The sequence below is a fragment of the Micromys minutus genome, assembly GCF_963924665.1.
Source record: "Micromys minutus genome assembly, chromosome: 19".
Lineage (NCBI taxonomy): Eukaryota > Metazoa > Chordata > Mammalia > Rodentia > Muridae > Micromys > Micromys minutus.
Genome location: NC_137954.1, coordinates 14,569,049 through 14,591,303, shown reverse-complemented (window position 1 = coordinate 14,591,303; position 22,255 = coordinate 14,569,049). Strand labels below are relative to the sequence as shown.

The window sequence follows — 22,255 nt, the reverse complement described above, 5'->3', positions numbered from 1 at the left end:
TGTGTGCGTGTATAAAAACAGAAAGGTAACCGAATGTATTATAGAAATATGATTTCTTTAGCTGAGAATATTAGAGTTATTTTCCCATTGTTTCTATTTTATAAACATGCCATATTCTTTGCTATATTATTTTCAAAGGCTACTCTGATATCACGTGCATTTTCTATTAACCTTTGGATTAACTTATGCTGTTTCTAAAGTGATATGAGAAAAAAGCAGATTCTAAGACCAGCCTTGTAATTATGAGCATAAAAAAAATGAGAGAGAGAGAGAGAGAGAGAGAGAGAGAGAGAGAGAGAGAGAGAGACCTAGATAGGTTAGATAACAGCTCATTTCTCTTTTGAAGTGATGGGACCAGAGATTTATTGAAACATTAGTCTAGAAAATTTTCTTCATATTTCAAGAAATAAAGTAGTATGTGTTCTTGGTCAAGTTCAGAAAACATAGGCCTTGGTAAGGAAACTCTGAAGGGGCTGCTTGTTTAAAGAGTCGGTGGGCCCGTTCCACCACACATTTTTCAAAGCTCATATGATTTCAGTTGTTTGCAAACTATTTTTTGAAACTGAATTGTGCCATTGGCTGTGGAGTGGAGCGTCCCATCTCCATCCTCTGACTGTGGAAATCACGCTGCCTTCAGTGCTTACCTGACTTACATGGAATTAAAAAGACAGACACAGTCCTGTTCCGGGGCTTTATCACTCTCTGTGAGCTCTTTCCTGGAGACCTGTGGACAGAGCCAAGCGCTCCATCACACTTACACAGATAGGAAAGCTCTGTGCTCAGACCCTCCAGAGCAGCTCCCAGGAGCACACTTGAATTGGCAGTTGTCTTTGGGGCCTCAGTTACTTCATCTTAGATTCAGACAAACCCAGGAAAGCTTCCCATGCTGGTTTCACACTTGTGTTTCTGTAGCGTCTCCCTGTTCCATTCACTCTTACTTTCATATTTTAAGAAATCTGCATATTTCTTGTACATATGCATGCAAACGAAAGAAGGGAGTTTGTACCGATGCCATTTCTCCCTTCGGTTGCTGGTTAATGGAATTTGCTAGAATCAATTCCCCCTTATTGAAGGGTGAAAACAGACCCTTTGTGTATATCTGTACAGAGATGTGTATATGGGATGTGGTGGCACTTTGCTGAATGTGAACTTGCCTTGTCAATGGAAAGATTGAAAAAGTATTATGTTTATTTATACATTTGTATAAATCTATATATACACGTATGTATATGTGTGTGTATAGATAAAGCTATATACATATATTTCCCTAAAAATGTGTGTGTATAATAGATTAACAGCCTTTGCTAAGCAAGATTATGCATCTGTGGGAAATTCTGGGTTATTCTGCAAGCCAGTGGAAATGACCACAGTGTAGAGTATATCATCAAGCATGCTGAAGTGGGAATCCTTTGGATTACAGTCCAAGTGCTGGAGATCGACTCCGGAGGGTAGCCTGTGCTGGGTATGGGAAGAGCCACGTCCCAGCCAACGTCCCCTTCCTATACTTCTCTCACTAGACACCTTGGCATGAATATCTCAGCTGTCACTCACAGGCCCTGTCAATGACACTTCCCCACAGTACACAGCGTTCAGTAATATGTTCTCTAAGAATTGGGTAGTCAAAAAATAAAAAGCCAACATTCAAACAGTTAATTTTCAAATTTTTAACCTAGGTAACTGGAATATTTTACTTACATTGAAAAATGTAATTCTGACTCTATGATTGATATTAGTGTTGGGTGTATTTCCACACTGATCATTTAAAGAGTTTGATTTGCTTTGTGTTTTAGATATAAATTTGCCATTCGAATTTTAACAAATTATACAGAGTCATAGGGAAGCCTCTTGAGTTCTATAACTGACTCTTTCTCATGATGAAAGCCCTAATGAGTTCTAGTGTAGTGAATTCTGTAGATTTCCTTTTGACTTTTCTTACAGTTGTGACATTGAGTTTTAACTCTGCTGCAGCAACTTGCACCCTTCAATATCGTGCCTTTAAAGCTCTTATGCACACACAGAAACGTGTATATATACATGTTGGCGCATGTGTACATACACTTTGGTATATGCTCACACAGTGTGTCTTCAGGATATATTGTGGGAGCGGACATAGAGATATTCAAAGGCAATGAAATGTTGCTCTCTAGATATCTATGTATATAAATAGTGTTGATATAACTGTACATACACGTGTATATGTATAGTTCTAAATGGCAATCTACATTTAGCAAAATGCTGCCCTACTGGAACATTACAGCTGCAATGGCACTTGTATGTAATGATTTAAAAGACATTATCAAAAATTATTTAAAGAACATTAAAGGTCTCATCTACAGACAGCCACACACTATTTATTTAGCTTCTTGTTCCTTTGATTGTTGTGTTTGTGTAACTGTAAGGGAGACTGTCACTTTAAAATGACCACCTGTGCAGGAGAGATGAGGCTCACTAGTGCTTTGTACCCCTCTCTCTGAAGCAGTGATGTACCACAGTCCGGCTTGTCCAGCTCAGTTCTAAAGCAGTCCCAGTATTGTGTTGGTGTGTGTCACCCACCATGTCCTTGATCAACTTAATTCACCGATTTGCCTCTTCCTTCCATTAATAAGTAATGATCGTTTTGATCATCTTGCCTGGGGGAACTAACTCCTCTCTTGCTTCAGGGAAACAGATCTCTAGCTGTTGTTCTGCCTTGTTCAAAACTCACCATGGGAAGAAGCTGGTTCTCAGACACTGTCTTAAGCATGGTTTATTTTGCATTTATTTAAAGATCTTACTTTTTTTTTTTTAAAGAACTCTTAAGTTGCATGTTCTTGGCATAGATTTTATTCCTACCGCCCTTCCCCACAAGATATTTTTTCATTAGTCCACCAATTTTCCATACCAAATGCAAGAACATCAAGACAGAACTGTCAAGTACTGTTCCTGTTTGTGAGGAGCTGGCAGCCACCCCTGGAGAACTCAGAGGGAGAGAAGGTAGCCAGATAATCCTGAACCCTAGGAAGTGGAGAGTGGAGTAAGGGTACTCGTAAGGAAACAGTGCACAGAGTAACTCACTGGAAACTGATATCAGAACCAGCCTCTAAGAGCCTGGCAGGGGGGTGGTACTAACTAACCAGCGTGCCCAAGTGTCAACTGAAACCAAATTGCAGTGGGAAATCAAAGGTGAGAGGTAGCCATTAGAAACCAGGGAGGGGCAGGCAGGCTGGACAGGGTAAAACATCTTTTAATAAAGTAACTGCATGGTAGCAAGGACTAGCAGTCCGTTCTCATCCACCTTGGCACACGGCGTGCTCCATACGCCATACATTCAGGACATCGGCAGGAGGACAGCTGCTTAAAGGGGACTTACAAACCAAGCACCTTCTCTTGTGTCTCTGTCACGGCTGCCACTCCATTCCAGGCATGTACACCAGGAGCAACTAGTTTCTGCAGAATACAGGGGAAGGCTGGCAGGCTTTGGAAAGGCCTATCCATGGCGTTGCCTGTGGTTTCGTTGGGAGGACACATTTGGGGAGTTGACTGGGCTTTTGGTTTGTGATTTCCCTTTAAACAGAAAGAGATGGTTCACATTTTCCATATATATATCTCAATGAATGTACTGTATTACTGTTTTAAAAATTTGATGAAATAATAATGGATTGGTCTCCTTTTGTTATCTGGTCCTTGTTTAATTTGTTTAAGGGTTTTTGTATACAAAAGTTTACATTTTTATGTATATTTTTCTTGTGTAAAAACTGATGTAATATGTGTATAAAACACTTGTATGTATTATCTGTATATAGTGTGACAAAATGATTTTCTTTCTTTCTTTTGGTTGTATTAATAAATCTTGCTGTGAAGTAACCTTGCTTTTACTAATTATTTTCTTTACCTGGGCAGTGATGGAAGCCCCTGATCCAGGGTAAGTATTTCTCCCTGTTTGTTTCTGGTCTCTGAGACAGGGTCCTTCTGCACCCCAGACTGGCCTAACACTTAGGTCCAGGTTGTTCTCAGAGTTGCAGCTCTCTTCCCTCGGCCTCTCACACCCTCCCATTTCAGGAGTAAGCTACTCTGCTCAGCTAGCTTTTCTTTTTATGGGCCTAAAGTTTTACTGTGTAACTCTGGATGGCCCGAAACAGTGCATTCAAGCTGGCCTCTGCCTTTGTCACCCAAGTACAGGGGTTACAGATATATGCCATTATACCCAGCTTCCTTTAACCCTGCTCCAGGACAGGATCTCTCTGAGTAACTGTGACTGTCCTAGAACTCACTGTAGACCAGACTGGCCTCACAGAGATCTGCCTTCCTCTGCCTCCCTCGGGCTCCCTCCACTGCCTGGCTCTTTTTTCTTAAATGTGATGTTTTTAATCTATTTTATCAATGATACTAGGAGATATATTCATCATCTTTATGGCTAGCCTAACAAATTACTATCAAATTGGCTTAAGCTACATTATTTAAGCTTGAAATTGTATGGAAGCCAATGTAAACTACAATAGGATTGTTACAGTCTAAATTTATTTCATTTAATCAGAAGCTCTTTTCTCTCTTTTATCTTGTTTTCTCCCTTGGTCTTTTGTGTATCCCAGGTCACCTGGAACTTACACTGTGTAGCCCAGGTCAGTTGGAGGTCACACTGTGTGGCCCAGACTGTTGATAAACTAACAGTTCCTCCGTTTCCACAGACTTGTACAAACTTGCCCGTCTCTTAATGTTTCTAGCTTCAAAACATACAATATCAACTTCATACTGTGTACCCCAAGTTAAAAACAATATGCAAGTGATAACCACTATAAAGACTTTAGCTGTGGAAGTCACTGGATTCAATCCCCAACATCACCAAAAACATCTACAACCTTGGTATCATAGAGTTGAACTGGTAAAGTTTTTCTAATTGGAACTTTTCGCTGCTTCCTTTATCTTTGGTTGCTGAGGGAAACTATGAACTATTAAAAAAAAAAAAAAAAGTAACCATCCAGTCACATGCTCATTTCATGGAGGTGCACATGCATGTATATTTTGATTTTTTTTTTTTTTTTTTTAGTTTCTAATCAATATATGTTTAAGACACATTCTAAATTCGTATTTTCCTGAAAACAATATTTTGAGGCCAAAAGCACGTGCCCAGTGTGTTAGTGAAATAACCCACATGAATGGAGACTCTTGTTTACTCTGCTTTTGAAGTGCTCATGATCTAGGAAATCATGCTTAGTAGTTTTACAGCTCATTTAAAACGGTTACTCTTCACTTCAGGAAACTCTGTGTGTGCTGCTGGGGTTTGTCTGAAGCAGGAGCTTCCTGTGCGCTGCTCAGTCAGTGTCTCACCACTGAGCTGTATCCCAGATCCTGGAGGCAGCCTTTGAGACTGGATGGCTACGTCACTGTGTAGACTTTAAAAAGGACTCTAGCCTCGGGAAACAAGCCTGATGTTGAGTTGAGGGAACACCGGTAAAAGGCGGGGCTGAGGTCCTGGATTTCCCAGCAAAAGCAAGGAGAGGTTAGTGGTGCCGTGGCGGTATTCTGAGCAGCACAGGATATTCCGAGTTCAGCCTGGGTGGTGCTGAGACCTGTCTTAAAAGACTTAAACTGATAAGGATGCCTGGGACAAAGGACAGATATCAAGAGGCTCTTTCCACCTGAGACTCTTGGAGTTGAGGGTATGGAGCTGGAGATCGAGTGGGTGACCAAGTGACCAATGAGATTCGGCTCAGAGGAGAGGTCTGGGTTACAGGATCCAGGTGGGGAAGCACTGGCAGGACTTCAAGTTGGCTTCATGTGATCAGGGAAAGAAGGTTAAGGATGGCTGTTTGGGACACACCTCTACAACTTGTTTTATTTAGCTTCATTTTAAAAGTATTAATTTTCTCTTGAGTTTCATATTCACCTCTAACTGCTCATAGATTCACCCCCTTCCTCAAGTTCATGTCCTCTTCGTTTTAAATAACCCATGGACTCTAATCTGTACTCCAGGTATGCTTGTGGGTATGGGACTATCCACTGGAATGTGTCAACTACTAGGAGCTATATTCTTTTTTTTAAATTATTTTATTGGATATTCTCTGTATTTACATTTCAAATGTTATCACACACACACACACACACACCACTTCCATTTCCTTTCCCACTTACTTCCATGAAGGTGTTTCTCCCAATCACCCTCTCGACCTCAGTTCCTTGGCATTCCCCTACACTGGGAAAACGAGCCTTCACTGGACCAAAGGCCTCTTCTCCCATTGATGCCAGACACTGCTATCCTCTGCTGCACTTGCAATTGGAGCCATGTGTGCTCAGTGGTTGGTGTTTTAGTCCATGGGAGTTCTGGAGGGCTTGGTTGGTTGATGTTTTTCTTCCCATGGGGTGGCAAACCCTTTCAGCTCCTCAGTCCTTTCTCTAGCTTTTTCATTGGGGTCTCCCACTGGCCTGGAGCTCAACAAGTAGGTCAAGATCAACAAATAAGTTAGCCAGAGCCTCAAGGATCTGCCTCTATCTCTCTTCCGGTGCTGAGTTATAACTATATGCCATTATGCCTAGCTTTTTTTTAAAAAAATAGGTTCACTGTTGAATAGAATATGTTTTATGGAGTGTGGCATGGTGAGGTAGGAGGGGTGCCTGGGTGGGCCCATGCTGAGGCATCTCTTTCCTCTGACTTACCAACTATATGATGGGTATAGTACAGAAAAGAGTTAATTTAGGGATGTGGGAAAGGAAGTTGAGAGGAGAGTAGAGGCAGAGAAAGATGGAGAGAGGGGGAAGGAGGGAGAGAAGGAGAGAAAGGGGAGAAGAAACATGGAGAACCAGGAACACATGGGGGGGAGAAAGGGGTCAGGGAAAGAAGAGAGTCAGAGAGAGAGAGAGAAGGGGTAGAGAGCGAAGGGCCAAAAGCCCCTCTTATAGCAAGCCAGGCCTGGGTGGAGCATAGAAGCAATGCTAACATTCATGAACTCATGTCCTATGCTTGCAAGGCAAGAGCTTTATCATTTGAGCCATATCCCCAGTTCTTTCTGATTTTAGTTTTAAGACAGCGCCTCACTATATAGCCTGAATGAATTGGAACTCTATGTAGAACCAGGATGGCCTTTGCCTTTTACTTAATTAATTAATTTTGAGCTAGGGTCTCTTCCAGCCTCAGGTTGGCATTGAACTAGCTATGAAGCTGAGAATGTCCTCAGAGTCCTGATCCTGGGATTACAGCTGTGTGCTACCAATGTGTGACTCATACCAATCATCTTAGTGAATTAAAAGAACACTTTTGTTATCTTTTAAACTTCTTCGTTTAGAAGAGCTCAGGCCATTGTTCATCCTGCTTGCAGTCTCATTTTCCACGCCATGCTTCCAGCTCCACAAGCTGGAGAGTCTCTGGGCTCTCCCGCTCTGTTGCAATGGGCCTTCTGAATCAGCCCTCAGTCCATGACAGATTTGCCCATCACTTCTGTTCAATGTTTGCTTTGGCACAAACGTGCAATCCAGCCACTGGTTGACATCAGGAAAGTGTTTGGATTGGTTTAATCCTACGAGAACATTTGAAGCCCAAGCTAATCAATTATTAACAGGATAAACAAAACTTCAAGCGATGCTATGAGCCTGAATTACTGGAGCCTTAGTGTCCCACTTGCTCCCCACCCGTGAAGCCCATCAGCGTCTGCTTGGGCAGCCAGACTGGTGGTCATCTCAGGCTAGCTCTTTATCTTGCTCACTGGTGGTTGTCTCAGGCTTGCTTTTTTTTCAAGGACTGTTAGCCTACTGTGATGGTTTGCATATGCTTGGCACAGGGAGTGGCACTTGTAGAAGGTGTGGCCTTGTTGGAAGAAGTGTGTCACTCCTCCTAGCTGCCTGAGGATGCTCAGTCTGTTCCTGGCTTCCTTTGGATGAAGATGTAGAACTCTCCGCTCCTCCTGTACCATGCCTGCCTGGATGCTACCATGCTCTTGTCTTGATGATAATAGACTGAACCTCTGAACCTGTAAGCCAGCCCTCATTAAATGTTGTTATTTATAAACTTGCCTTGGTCATGATGTCTGTTCACAGCAATAAAACCCTAACTAAGACACCTACTAATCATTCAGATGGTCATAGGTCAGAACACTGAACATAGATAGAGCCTTTTTCCTCTCTGCTACAGACTAGAAGAACCTAGTCTTTGACCACAGACACCAGACAGGAGTGAGAAGTGAGTCTGAGATAACCACCAGACCAGGGCCATGGGGCTCAGACACGGAGCTAGCCTGAGATTATCACCAGCCTGGCACCATAATACACTAGTGGGCTACAGCACTCATGAGATGACCCAGAGATACCAGTGCCACTAAGAGGAGCAAGTAAGTGAAGAGAAATGGGAGAGAAAGAAACAGAAAGACTTGTGTACGATGAAGAGGCAGAAGTGAAGATTTGAGGTAGTAAGAAACAACCTGATGTGATGCCACCTGGGATCATGGTGGGGTGGGTCCTGACCTGTGCTGCCACTGGGGGCCACATCTGGGTCTGTGGTTCAGCAGCAGCAGAGGTCTGTTACCACCGAAGGCCAGGTGGACATCTCTGGTCTGGGCTGTAGCCTGGGGATATATTGATATCTGAGGGCTGTGCCAACCTGGCCCCACCCCTCACTTAAGCATTGTGGGAGAGCTGTCCCTGCCCCTAGCCAGCTGCAGTACTTGGGAGTACTGCCCACTCATTGTGGAAATTGCATGTGAGCTGCCCCAAGGATACAGACTTGGGAGAGCTGCCCCTACCACTCATCTCCTGTGAGGTGGCAAGGATGAAGGTGAGATACCTTCTTCCCTGTCACCCCTCACCACCTGTGGCAGGTGTGAGACCTGGCCCTGGCCCTCACCAGCTGCAGCACTTAGGAGAATAGGCCCTGTACCTCACCTGGGCATTGCAGTAGAGCTTGCTCTAGTTGTAGCAGTTGCTGGTGAGCCAGCCCCAAGAGTATGAATGTGGTAGAGCTGGCCCTGCCTCTTTTCTACTGTACAGTGGTGTCATTGAGCGAGAGATTTCCCTCCCCTCCCTTTAGTCCTCACCATGGTAACGGTTGGGAGAGTTGGCTCTGACAGTTAGTTATGAGAACAGGAGAGCTGGCCCTGCCCCTCACCCGCTGCCCCACTTGGGAAGACAGGCACTGCACAGGGGCACAGGGGAACCAGGCCCAGGGGTGTGAGCACGGGAGAGCTAGCCCCACAACTTGTATGCCAGGCAGCAGAATGGGAGAGAGAGATATGCCCCCCAATACTCCCCACTGGCCACCTATGGCACATGGGAGATCTGGCCCTGGGGTCCTGAGGGAAGGAGACTGTCCCTGCCCCCGCCTGCTGCAGCATTCAGGAGAGCAGGCCCTGCACCTTGTCTGAACAGCACAGTAGAGGTGGCACTAGTTGTGGGGGTTGCCAGGGAACTGGCCCTGAGAACTGGAAAGCCGGCAGGCTGACCGGCTCAGATACCTCTCAGACCTAGATTCAGGGCTTTGAAGTGGCTCATCCCAACATCTACGTCACCCATGAACTGCTGGAGCACATGAAGGTCCTACAGAGCCAAAACTATAGCATCTCCATGACACAGGGAGACAACAGGATATCCAAGAGATGTCCCAGTTGAGGTTCTAGTATGATAGCAGAAGCTAGAGACCCCACACCAAACCAACAAATTATTGCAATGAGTATTTGCAAGCAAAAAAGTGTGGACAAAAGGGTACCCTGTGACACACTACAGCTTAAAAAAGGATTTATTTATTTATTATAGATGAGTACACTGTAGCTGTCTTCAGACACACCAGAAGAGGGCATCGGATCCTGTTACAGATGATTGTCTGATGGTATGTCTTCTACAGTAACTGGATAAACTAAGGTTAGTTTTCTAACACCCTTGGTCCACCCCTTTCACCTTCATTATGCAGTAGTGTGGTAGGCTTTTGTCTAAATTCCTCTGTCTGTATCTGACTATTTTTCTTCGGTCTTTCTGAGGCTTGTTTAAATTCCTCCATCTGTGTCTGAATATTTTTCTTATTTTTGTTTAAAAGTCTTTCTAATTTTTCTTCTAAAGCCTGTCTAACTCAGTTGGTAGAGAATGGGACTCCTATTCTCAGGATTGTGAGTTTGTGGCTCACGTTGGGTGGTGCCAAACTGTTGTTTCAAAAAAAAAAAAAAAAAAAAAAAAACCCAGTCAATTGATTTTACCAATGAAGACTCAAGAGCCAGATGTGTGGTGAAAGTTGGCTTGCTCAGAGAGGCAGAGAGAGCACCCAGCTGACCTTCCTACTCCACTGACATTCCAGAAGGGAAATTTTTTCTCCTCAATGCTGTCTTAAATACTCTTGTTCTCAAAGATCCTCCTTTCTGTTTACTTATGTTCACTCCCTGTGGGTTTTGTTGCTCCACCTCTTGATTTAGGGTTGTCTTAATTAGCTCTTGGATAAAAGGTGTGTACTAGGGCTGAGTCACACTACAGCAAAGTTTTTTTCCAGTTCATAATCTTGGGGTTTACAATGTGAATTAATATTCTGCAACATGTGATGGTTTGAATGAGAAATCTCCTTTGAAGTCTTGAGCATTTGAGTACTTGGACTCCAGGTGATGACTCTGTTTGGTGAGGTTCAGAGGGGGTGGCTTTGTTGGAGAAGTATGTCACCAAAAGGCAGGATTGAGAGAGTCTAAAGACTGGAGGCATTTTCAGCTGACTCTCTGTTTCCTCATGGTTTGAAGATGTGAGCCCTCAGCTACCCACTTCCATGACTTCAGTCCACCAATTTGGACTCTAGTCCTCTGGCACTGTTAGCTCAAGTAAACCCTTCCTTCTATAAGTTTCATTGGCCATGGTGTTTTATCACAACAATGGGAAATTAGCTAAGACATTCTTTTCCTGATTCACCCGCCATGTCTGGTTGATCCACTCCATTTTTAAAATATACTCTAGCTGCAATACCAGCATGTGAGAGGCTGAGGCAAGAGGATTGCTGTGTGTGCTTGAGATCAGCCTGGGCAACATACATAATGCATTCCAGGCTAGATTGGGCTACAAAATGAGACCCTATATCAGAAACAAACAAAACAATGACACACGTGTCGCGCGCCTAACGTCTCACCAGCAAGAACGACGAACAGCAACAGGATTCTTCTGCAAACAACCTTTATTGTACAGTACTCTTGAGCAGGGGACCATGTGGAAGAAAAGTGCACTGCTTATATATGCCCAGGAGACTCGTGTTGCTACCTGATTGGTGCGCCCTCCAGTATCTCATTAGCATTTTCCGAGAGCGGGCTGTGACGTGCGTGGTACATGTGCACTACGTCCCTCGGGCTGGACAACAGCTCTGTTTGCTGAATCATCAGCGGGAAGCTGGCGCCATCTTTGGGTGCAGCACAAACGGCTACCAACACACATGCACACTCCCACTTGCTGGCACTCAGTCACATATGCTGTAATCCCCAGTGACTGGTTAGCTCTACCCAAGTTCTTCCACTGGTTACCACATTAGTCCAAGCTACTGTCACTTCTCACCTGGATTATTATAGTGGCCATTTTCTCACCTTGCTCTTGACCGTGACACAATTCAGTTTGTTCTCCATACAACAGGTAGAGTGATTTTGTTCAAACCTGCATCAGATCATGCGAGGCCTTCATTAAGGAACTCCCATGGACTTGGGCATCCTCTTCGGTGGTGTATATTTGGTTCTCATTTATCTTCCGACCTTGTCTCCTTCAGGCGCCTACTCACTGGAGCGCACACACTGCACACCAGGACTTCAAGGCTCTCTGATATTTCTGGAATGTGGGCTGTGTTTCTGTCTCAGGGGGTTTATATTTTATAGTCAGGTTGGACTGCTCTTTCCTGTGATAACCAGGTGTGGCTTGACCTTGCGCCAACTCTGGGACATTTACTTACAGTGTTCAGCCTTCCTCAGCAGTCCTGCCTTTTCCCTTCTTATCATTTTCTCTACTAATAAGCCAGCTTATGCTCATTTCTTTGTTCTCTCCTTCACCTCCACTTCTCCTTTTTCTGTGCTCAAAACTGGAGCCACAGCTTTGCACATTCTATGCAAGCATATCTCCACTACCATTTCCTACCTATTTTTGCATATGGGTGTATGAGAGTGCATGTGCATGTATGTGTAGAGGCCAATCCTTTTGGTCATCCTTAAGAATGCTATGTTTTGAGACATGGTCTCTCACTGGCTTGAAGTTCAACCATCTGGTTAGGCTGGCTGGCCACAGAGCCACAGAGACCTTCCTGGTTCCTTCTACCCAGTGCAATAGGACTGGAAAGACGCTTCAGATATTGAAGAGAGCCTTGCTTCAAATGCCAACACCCACTAAGCAACTCAAAACTGTCTCTAACTCTAGTTCTAGAGGATACGATTCCGTCTTTAGCCTCCACGGCCACTGTACACACCATCCTGCATGGATATACATGCAGGCAAAGCACCCATGCACACAGAAGTAATGAAATAAAAAGGAGTTTTTAAAAGTGTATGCCACACACTTTCGGGCACAGGACTTTGAAGAACTGAGAAGTGCCTGGAAGTCTTCCTGAAGACTTAGTATCCAAAGCTGCTATGCAGGCTGCAAAGAGAGAAAAAAACGGTCCAGCTGTCTTAGGGTTTTACTATAAACAGACACCATGACCAAGGCAAGTCTTAGAAAGGACAACAATTTAATTGGGGCTGGCTCACAGGTTCAGAGGTTCAGTCCATTATCATCAAGGTGGGAGCATGGCGGCATCCAGGCAGACAGCGTGCAGTCCGAGCTGAGAGTTCCAGATTTACATCTGAAGGCAGCTAGTGGAAGACTCACAGGCAGCTAGGGTGAGGGTCTTAAACCCATGTCCACAGGGACACACCTATTCCAACAAGGCCACACCTCCTACTAATAGTGCTACTCCCTGAGCCAAGCATATATAAAATCACCCCTGTTGGGATTCTGTAAACCCCACCCCTTAGTTACCTAGCAACAGCCAGATATCCCCTACCCCTAGTTACCTGACAATAGCCAGGTAAGCTCCACCCCAGTGACCTGACACTATAAAAGGGGCTGCTTGCCCACTTCCCCTCTCTCTCTTGCTCCCTTGTCTCCTGCCCCCCCCACTACCCTCTTTACTCCCCCATGACTTAAGTAAACTCTATTCTATGTTATACCATCTGTGTGGCTCGTCCCTCAGGGGGAAGGGATTCCCAACATGGGTTCCCCAGAGGCATTCCCCCTCACCTCCAGGCCTCACTGCACTTCCATGGGCCATATCTCCCCCTACTCTCTTTATCCTTTTCCTAACATTGGTGCTGAAAACTGGTATGTCATCTTTTAAAAACAATCCCAACCCAGCTATAAAACCTATAAACCACAACAGTGACTGGATAAGACAAGAAAGATATCCCCAGTGGTACAACAGTGGCACGTTTATCTTTCAGGTAACCAGCAGCTGGTTAATTGAACTTAAGGATCTCTAAGTAGCAGGGGTGAGGGCTGTTGGAGAGTTTCATACTCGGTGCTGTAAAAAAAACATACCAGATTTCAAATGGTTAATATAAAAAAAATACCTGAAAGTCACGTACAAATTTTGAACATAAATAAAAAGCGTGGACCAGTGGCAGAACACCTGCCTCATGAACACAACACCCCAGCACCTTCCAACACAGTCTCCAGCACCGGTCTCCAGCATTGCAAGGGATTTTTTTTTCTTGTATGTCTCTGAACTTACATTTTTTTGTTGTTTGTTTCTTAAGTATAGGTGTTTAGTCTGCATGGTTATCTGTGCACCACAGGTATGCCTGGTGCCCTCAGAGGCCAGAAGAGGTTGTCAAATCTCCTGGAACCGAAGTTACAGATGGTTGTGAGCTGCCGTGTGGGAGCTGGGAATTGAACCCGGGTGCCCTGGAAAAAGCAGCCAGTTTTCTTAACTGCTGAGCTATTTCTATGGCCTTTACTTTTTAAAAACATAGCTACGATAAATTTGAAATTGGGGCACGGTTGACACTTTTGCCTTGCACTGTTCTAAAAGACAAGGCCTAACACATACACATACAAATTTGGACATGCATGTATCACTGGGTGACTTCTATCACTCTTGTCTTAGGTAAGGTTTTATTACTGGGAAGAAACAACATGATCACAGCAACTCTTGTAAAGGAAGAGCATTTAACTGGGGCTAGCTTAAAATTCAGAGGTTAAGCCTATCACCATGGCAGGAAGCATGGCATCGTGCAGGCAGACATGGTGCTGGAGAAAGAGCTGAGAGTCCTTCTAACAGCAAGGAGAGAGAGAGACAGAGACCCCACCCCCAGTGACATATTTCCCCCAACAAGTGCAATTCCCTATTTATTTTATGTGCACGAGTATTTTATGTATGTGAGACACACCAGGAGAGGGCATCAGATCCCATTAAAGATGGTTGTGAGCCACCATGTTGTTGCTGGAATTTGAACTCAGGACCTCTGGAAGAGCAGTCAGTGCACTTAACCTCTGAGCCATCTCTCCGGTCCCTCTCCATCATATTTTTTGGGGGTGGGATCTCAAGCTGAACCTGGAGCTTCCTGCTTTACCTAGACTGTTTGGCCAGGGAGCCTCAAAAACCCAGTTGCTGTTACTGTCTCCTCAGCGTTGGAGTTACAGCAGTGCATCGCTGTGCCTGAACTTTTACATGGGTGTTAGGGATGTTCCAGCTCAGTACTTCCTGCTTCCTGGCAAACACTTCACTGACTGAGCCCCAGCCTCCAGATCTGCATTTTAACTAGCTCCTAAGAGTAGCAATGTAGAAGGGCTCTGTCTCTTGACAGGACTGCGTTTGAACATGGCCACCGCACATGTGTGCCACGCAACGTGGGAAGTATTTGCAGAATTACTGCAACAGTCTGCGGTCGTCCTGGAGCGCTTGCTTGACTCGGACTTCCGTAGGGACGTTGGTGACGATAACACTTTGCACCTCGGGTCAGGAGGTGGGAGAGAAGCGGGTGTGTAGTGGGAGATGGAGAAGTGTCTGGAAAAGACAAAGTCCCTGTTTGTGCACTGCAGTTAATGGTTAACTGTGTGGACAAAGGAGCCGTTGAGACTGTGGACTTTACATTTCTTTTTCTCAATGATTATTCGTATTAATCATCCTCACGCACAAGTGGATTCCACCCAATAGAAGAAGATCTGGGCTTTCCATTTAGAGCATATTTTTTTCCCCTTCTCCTGATAAATAGACAAAGACGCCTGAAACCACTTTGTAAAGTGTCTTTGTCTCTTTGAAGACAGTGATAAGCAAATGACACCAGTAGAATCTTTATCAGCTTTACTGACCTGTATTTTGCTCGCCATAAAATTTGTCCATTTTTTTTAAGTATTTGAGTAAAACTGTTGTAAAAATCAAGTTGAGAAGTAATGATTCTTTCTCAGTCCTCCTGTAGCAATGATTCTTTCTCAGTCCCCCTGTAGGACCGGAGAGCTTGAGATTGTCAGTGCCTGACTGTTTTTGACCGTGGTGTGATTTAGCCATAATGCTCCACGCTGCTCTCCTGTGTTCTTTCCGAGCACGTTGGCCCGGAGAATTTTTCAGTCAGTGTGAAGTCACTACATATTCTGTGTCTTCTTTCCTGCAGAGTAGGATGTCAGCATGAACTCAGTACATAAATAGGAGTTTGATAATTCGACGAGTCATTTCAGATAACTCCCTTTATGACACCACTCACTTAACACTAGTATCGCAGTTTTAAAACAAACTAATCACTACTCTCTGATAGATATCTGTCCATATTTAGAAAAAAAATGACCAAATCTGAAGAGAACTAGTATCTTGTTGTATGTAAAAGTAGTAATGTAAGGAAAATAAATATACACATAGTAGAAATCAGGAAGAAATAAGAAATGAATGAGGGAAGTAAATAATGAATATACAGTGTCAGTCCCACACTCGGGCATGTCCAGAGAGTGTTCCAGATAAAAATGAAATGTATGTAACGTTTTTATCTTTTGTGACTGGTTTCTTCATGATCGAGAAGTCCACACCCAGTGGACACAAGGACTCTTCTTGTATATATACCTACATTTTTTTTTCTGTCAGATACAAATGTGTTTTTTTGACTTTCAACATTATTTTTTATTGGATATATTTTATTACATTTCAAATTTCCTGGTTTCCCCTTCAGAAGCTCCCATCCCCTCCCCCTCCTCCTGCTTCTATGGGGGTTCCCCCTTTACCCACCCACTCACTCCCACCTCCCCGTCCTGACACTCCCCAACACTGGGGCCTTTAGCCTTGGCAGGACCAAGGGCTTCTCCTCCCATCATTCTTTAAGAAGTTGTTTTCGTTTATTTGTGTGTGTTCACGTGTGTTTCCCTATAGGCTTACACATGCCATGATGTATGTACGTCAGAGGACAACTTTCCGGAGTCAGTTTTCTCTTGATACCTTGTGGGCTGGGAATCAAAGTTAGATTGTTAGCCTGAGTGTAAGCAAGTCTACCCACTGAGCACCTCGCCTGACCCCTCACCATTTCCCTTCTTTTTTTTTCCTTTTGGAGGAAGAGTTTCACCACGTAGCTAGCCTGGAACTCACTGTGTAGACCAGGCTAGTCATAGAGAGATCTGTCTGCTGGGATCTCGGGTGCGCAGCACCACACCAAAGCTGGCCTTTTATCCTCTCCCTCTCCCTTTCCCTCACCCTCTAGCTCTTTCTCTGTGTCTGTCTGTCTGTCTCTCTGTTTCCAAGACAGGGTTTCTCTATATTGTCCCGAATCCTCCTGGAACTTACTATGTAGACCAGGCTGGCCTTGAACTCAGGGATCTGCTGTCTCTATCTTCTAAGTGCTGGGAGTATAAGCCACCATCACCTGACCTTTTATACACTTTAACTATGAGGGAGAGGGAGAGGGGGAGAATGAATAAAGAAGGAATATTTGGCCTCGCAGAGACAGCACCTGGAAAAGTGCACCCCTGTTCTTCTCTCCAGAAGCACTGAGAATGTTGCTCCCTAATACTGTAAAAGAAGCGGGTCTAGAGTCCAGCACGTAGTGCCTGCCAGGTGTGCAAACAGATATGCCACACAGGTGTTTGTAAAGGCGGTTGAATGAACCTTGAACCCAAGCAAGCAGTGTGAAAGGGAAAAAAAAAAGAAAGAAAACAAAGCCTTTAAAAATTGTTAGCAGACATAATTTTTTCACCCAAGAAAGTGAGATGCAAAAACACCCAGACATCTTAAGGGGACATTTGTGATCCTGTCCATGGTGGGGAGGATCAGTAACAGGACTCACCAGACTGCAGAACCGCTGTGAATAAAAGAGTGCTGCTTTTACAGTCTCTGGAAGCTCATGACTGACAGAAGGGGGAACCCACAGACAGGACTTTGTAGAGTCCTAAGATTCCCCATTCACAAATGTAAAGAATAATTCAAATCACCACCTCTCTTAAATCCCCTAAATCAAGCCTGATGAGCCCCTTGCTGCCCGATGCTTACTGGTCTGAGCTATACAAGTAGGTTTACACCGTAGCTTTTGGGAGTCATTCCCACTCACCTGTCTGGGTGTCATTTTCAGGGAGATGGTAAGGGTATGAACAATTATTGTAAAGGTTTGATAAGGCACATTCATGCACAATAAAGGGAGTCCTGCTGTGCCTTTAGCTTTAATGGCTTTGTATCATACATGCTAAATCGGCAGCCTTTCTATTGATTATTGAAAAAGAAAACACATTTGCAATTAAAAAAAAACAAACTTAAAAATAGCTGGTTAGAAAGAAATGTAGTCAGATGGTTACTACATCCAGAATCATCTTTCTCTCTCCCTTTCTCACACCCTGCCTTCATTTTCTTCTTCCTAATCAGCCCCTGCCCATACCCTAGTAACCCAACTGGTCACAGACCTTTATGCTTACACATACACACATATGCATACATGCACACACAGACTGGATACAGGCCTGTGCCTGCCATCTCAGATGCAGAATGACACACAAGGTGTGTGAAGGGAGATACAAGGGGATGTCATTCAAAGAAGAGGAGGAGGCTGGCAGAAATGGTCCAAACTCCATTTCCTTTGACATATGCAAATGCTCACCTGTAACAGCTCTCAGGGCAAAGCCTGACTTCTGAGCTCTCTAATATGCCTAGAGGGTGTTTCAATTATTGATAGGAAATAAATGTTGGCTGGCAAGAAGAACTGGGGATGAATTCCTTCTCACTCTTGCTGTCTTTGGGATTTCAAGACTGGGTCTGTCTTGCTCTGTAACCTAACCCAGTCTGTGGCCTAGCTAACTTTGGACTTATGGGTGGTTCTAACCCAGCCTGTGGCCTAGCTAACTTTGGACTTATGGGTGGTTCTCTTGCATCAGCCTCCCTAGAGTTGAGACCACATGGATGAGTTATTCTACACAGTTAGATTCCTTTTCTTATTTTGTATTTATTTTGGGTATGTTAGTTTTTCTTTGGCAGGTAATAAATGGTTCATTCTGATTTACTTGAAGCCACCATGAAGTGCTATTAACTAAGTACAACTGCATATCAGTAGTTGCGGTGATTCTGAGTATTTTTATTATTTCTTTATTCTCTGTTTTCTTTGGTACCAAAGTATTTCAGATCTTGTCACTACCTACTGCCAGTCCTCAGATGTCACTACACATGTACGCATTGGCTTTCCCAAACACTTAATAATTCTCTTCATCTACAGTGTCTTATCCTTAGAGCATTGAACTCCTCTCCCTATGTGTTTTTTCTCAGCTCCCTTTCCTCTTCCCTCTGTAGCTCTCCACAGCCTGTGAAAGTCCTCCCACATTTCAGAAACTCAGTTTTGAAGTTGACAACTCAAGATTTGCCCAGGGACTCATCACACCCTATATCCTTAGTGTAAGTCTGTAAGTTTATCTATCAACTGTCTATCAACTATCTATCTATCTATCTATCTATCTATCTATCTATCTATCTATCTATCATCTATCTATCTATCTATCTATCTATCTATCTATCTATCTATCATCTATAAACTTGCCTACCTGAAATAGTTATTCATAAATGCATTTGTATATTTGTGTTGTACTTAACAGTCTGGGGGGGGGTCTCGTTTGCTCCTCCGGGGAAGGTAGCTCCTCACACTGCAGATCCCAGGGAAGGCTGTTTCTGGTGTGCTCTGCCTGGCCCACAGGAGTTCAGGGTGGAAGGCATGGGAACGAATCCCATCAGGATGCCGCTAGGCCTGTGAACTCTGGCAGGCCAATGCTCAGCCAGGTGCTGAGATTACAGCCCTGCTGGCCTGTGCCACAAACCCCTGCCTGAGTGTTAGAAAAGTGCAGAGCCTGCAATAAGGCTCTGGGATAAAGTGTTCACGGAGGACGAAGGAGTCAGGACCACAAAGGAGCCAGGACCAAGGAAAAGTTTTCAACGTGTGTCTTTATTTTCTCACCCCACTCTCCTTTGTTCTGTTCTTTTTAAACAGCCCAGGATCCAACCACCAGATTCCCATAAGTTTGCCTCTAAGATTGGCCATAATTGTTTTTCTAATGCTACGTGAGTGAGTGAGTGAGTGAGTGAGTGAGTGAGTGAGTGTGTGTGTGTGTGTGTGTGTGTGTGTGTATGTGCACGTGCACAGAGGAGGAACTTAGGGAACTTAGGGGGTAGCTGATTTGGCTAGAGTCTACATCACTCTCTCCTGTGGGGGTGGGATTTGGGGCTTGCCTAGAGCCTTGTACATCTGCCCCATTGTGGTGCATCCAGGCAAAGTGGATTTGCAATCGGGAGTTCAGGAAGCACCTGCTGGTTGACAGTTACCTGTCCTCGGGGCTTCGACCAAACTCGACCTCTCACATTTCTAACTTTAGCCCTTCAAAACCCACATATTTGCATGTGCAAATATTTGTATATCTACGTGTTTATTCCTATTACTAATTTCTATGAAAAAATTCAAAACCTAGCTACTGTATGATTCCCAAGAAACTCATTTGGGCTGATGCGAGCAGTTGCTGTCTTCTTATGGGCTATATTCTTTGCTGCTACCCCTCTAACAGGGCAGCCTTTGCTGGAAGCTGTCCTTGGCAAACCTTCATGTGGTTCTTTTTTTAAAAAATACAGCCAAGAGAAGTAGAAGGCAGGAAATAGTCAAAACCAGGGCTGAATCCAACCAAACATACAGAAAGAGAATAATACAAAGAATCAACAAAATAAAAAAAATCAACAATATAGATAAACCCCTCGCCAAACTAACTAAAGGGCATGGAGACAGTGTCCAAGTTAACAAAATCAGAAATGAAAAGGGAGACCTAACAACAGAAATGGAAGAAATTAAAAAAAAATTATCAGATCCTACTACAAAAGACTATACTCAACAAAGTTGAAAAATCTAGATAAAATGGATGATTTTTTAAACAGATACCATGTGCCAAAGTTAAATCAAGAGCAGATGAACTATCTAAACAGGCCCATATTCCCTAAGGAAATAGAAGAAGCCATTAACACCCCCTATCCCACCTCCAACAACAACAACAACAGCAAGTAGTCCGGGGCCGGATGGCTTTAGTGTGGAATTCTACCAGACCTTCAAAAAAGAGCTAATACCAACACTCCACAAACTATTCCATAAAACAGGAACAGAAGGAACACTACAATTACTCTGATACCTAAACCACACAAAGACCCAACAAAGAGAACTTCAGATCAATTTTGCTTATGAATATCAATGCAAAAATACTCAATAAAATACTAGCAAACTGAATCCAAGAACACATCAAAACCATTATTTACCATGATCAAATAGGCTTCATCTAGTAATTCAAGGTTGGTTTGAAGGACCTTAGGGACTTTCACTAGCTTTAGGTCAAGACTAGGCCAAGTACCAGCTTCCTACCTCGGGTTAAGACTAGGCTAAGTCCAATTCTTTATCCAGAGTTCTCAGGAAGAGCAGTAACATTCATAAAAACTGCAAAATGTACTGACTAGTGTACTTGACCCTCTGGTCCTAGATAGAGTTCAAATGCTTGTCATATGCTTGCTAACCAATAGATTCAAAGGTCAATATGCTTAGCCAATAAGTTTAAACTGTATCCTTGCTGATGTAACCTGTACCCCTAAAAAGTATAAAAACTGCTTGTTAAAGCCATTCGGGGTCACCTTCTAGTCACTTGCCACAAGGGACTGGTTGAGGATCAACTCTGATGTGATGGAGATTAAACCTCTTGAATTTGCATTAAACTCCATTCTTGTGTCTCACTTGCAGGGGTGGGGGTGAGTGTCTCCTGGTAGTTAAGACTCACTCCGAGTGTTACAGGTTCAATATATGAAAATTCATTAATGTAATACAAACACAAAGAAAAAAGAAATCACATGATCCTCTCATTAGATGCTGAAAAAGCATTTGACAAAACACAACAGCACTTCATGTTAAAAGTATTGGAGAGATTGAAGAAACTGAAGTAGCAGAATAAACTCCATTTTGTTTTTAATACCCCATTCTAACGTAACTTGCCCTTAGAGAGGCAAGCCCAGTGAAGAGACAAAAAGCAGCAGGACAGATTCCATCTTGTCCTCTAAACTCTATTTTAAGCTGCTGTCCTTGGAGTGATATGGCCCCCACCCTGGTCTGAGAAAAATCCTGAAATGTCCCTGATAGTAGCAAAGCAGACACAGCAGCTGCAGCTGGCTGCTAACAACAGAGTGGGCTAAGAAAAGTCTTTGCCATGTCAAGGTGCCCTCTTTAGACGTGTGGTCTCTCCTTGTGGTCCGAACAAACACTATCAGTTTAAAGGTTAACATTCCTTTATACCTTTACCTAATCATGTAATGCCAAGGCTTGAAGGCCCCAGCTTGCAAACTTTTCCTGTATAAACCCTAAGTCCATAGACCCGAGCATCACTTTCCTAACCTGTTTCGCAGGGAGGGTTTGTGATCCAAGCTCGAGCTTGAATGAAGACTCTCATGTGCTTGCATGGGAGTTGTGGTTCCTGGTGGTCTCTTTGGGGTTATTCCAATTTGGGCTCAACAAGATTAGGAATTCAAGATGCATGCCTTGTTGAGAGCTTTTGGGGCCCCTTGGCAAGAATTTGACACTGGGCCAGGACACAGAAGTAAGCTCAGAGACAAATCTGATTTTAGGGAAGAAAAAGATGTAGGTTTCAGGCAAGACTATGATTTTGCCTAGGATAGGGAACTACTTCAGATATCTTTGTCATTCTGATAAGCCCTTAGAAACAAGATCCAAGGGACTTTGTTTATTGCCTTGTGTGCTTCTTGACTATTTTTGTTTATTGTCTTACTTGTTCCCTTAACATAGAACTGTCCGTATTAAAACTGAGTAGGGGCTGGCTCATTGGCAAAGAGCACTGACTGCTCTTCCAGAGG

The 22,255-nt window shown here is 43.8% G+C and overlaps 1 protein-coding gene across 1 annotated transcript in view; it reads left to right on the top strand.

Moving 5' to 3' along the window:
• INO80D (INO80 complex subunit D) overlaps nt 1–22,255 on the top strand; it is a gene marked incomplete at its 3' end in the record, with an annotated part of 97,640 nt that overhangs the window by 61,937 nt on the left and 13,448 nt on the right. The window contains 1 exon segment of the mRNA XM_080932896.1: nt 18,674–18,775. Within this exon segment, the coding sequence (XP_080789022.1) occupies nt 18,674–18,775 (102 nt within the window).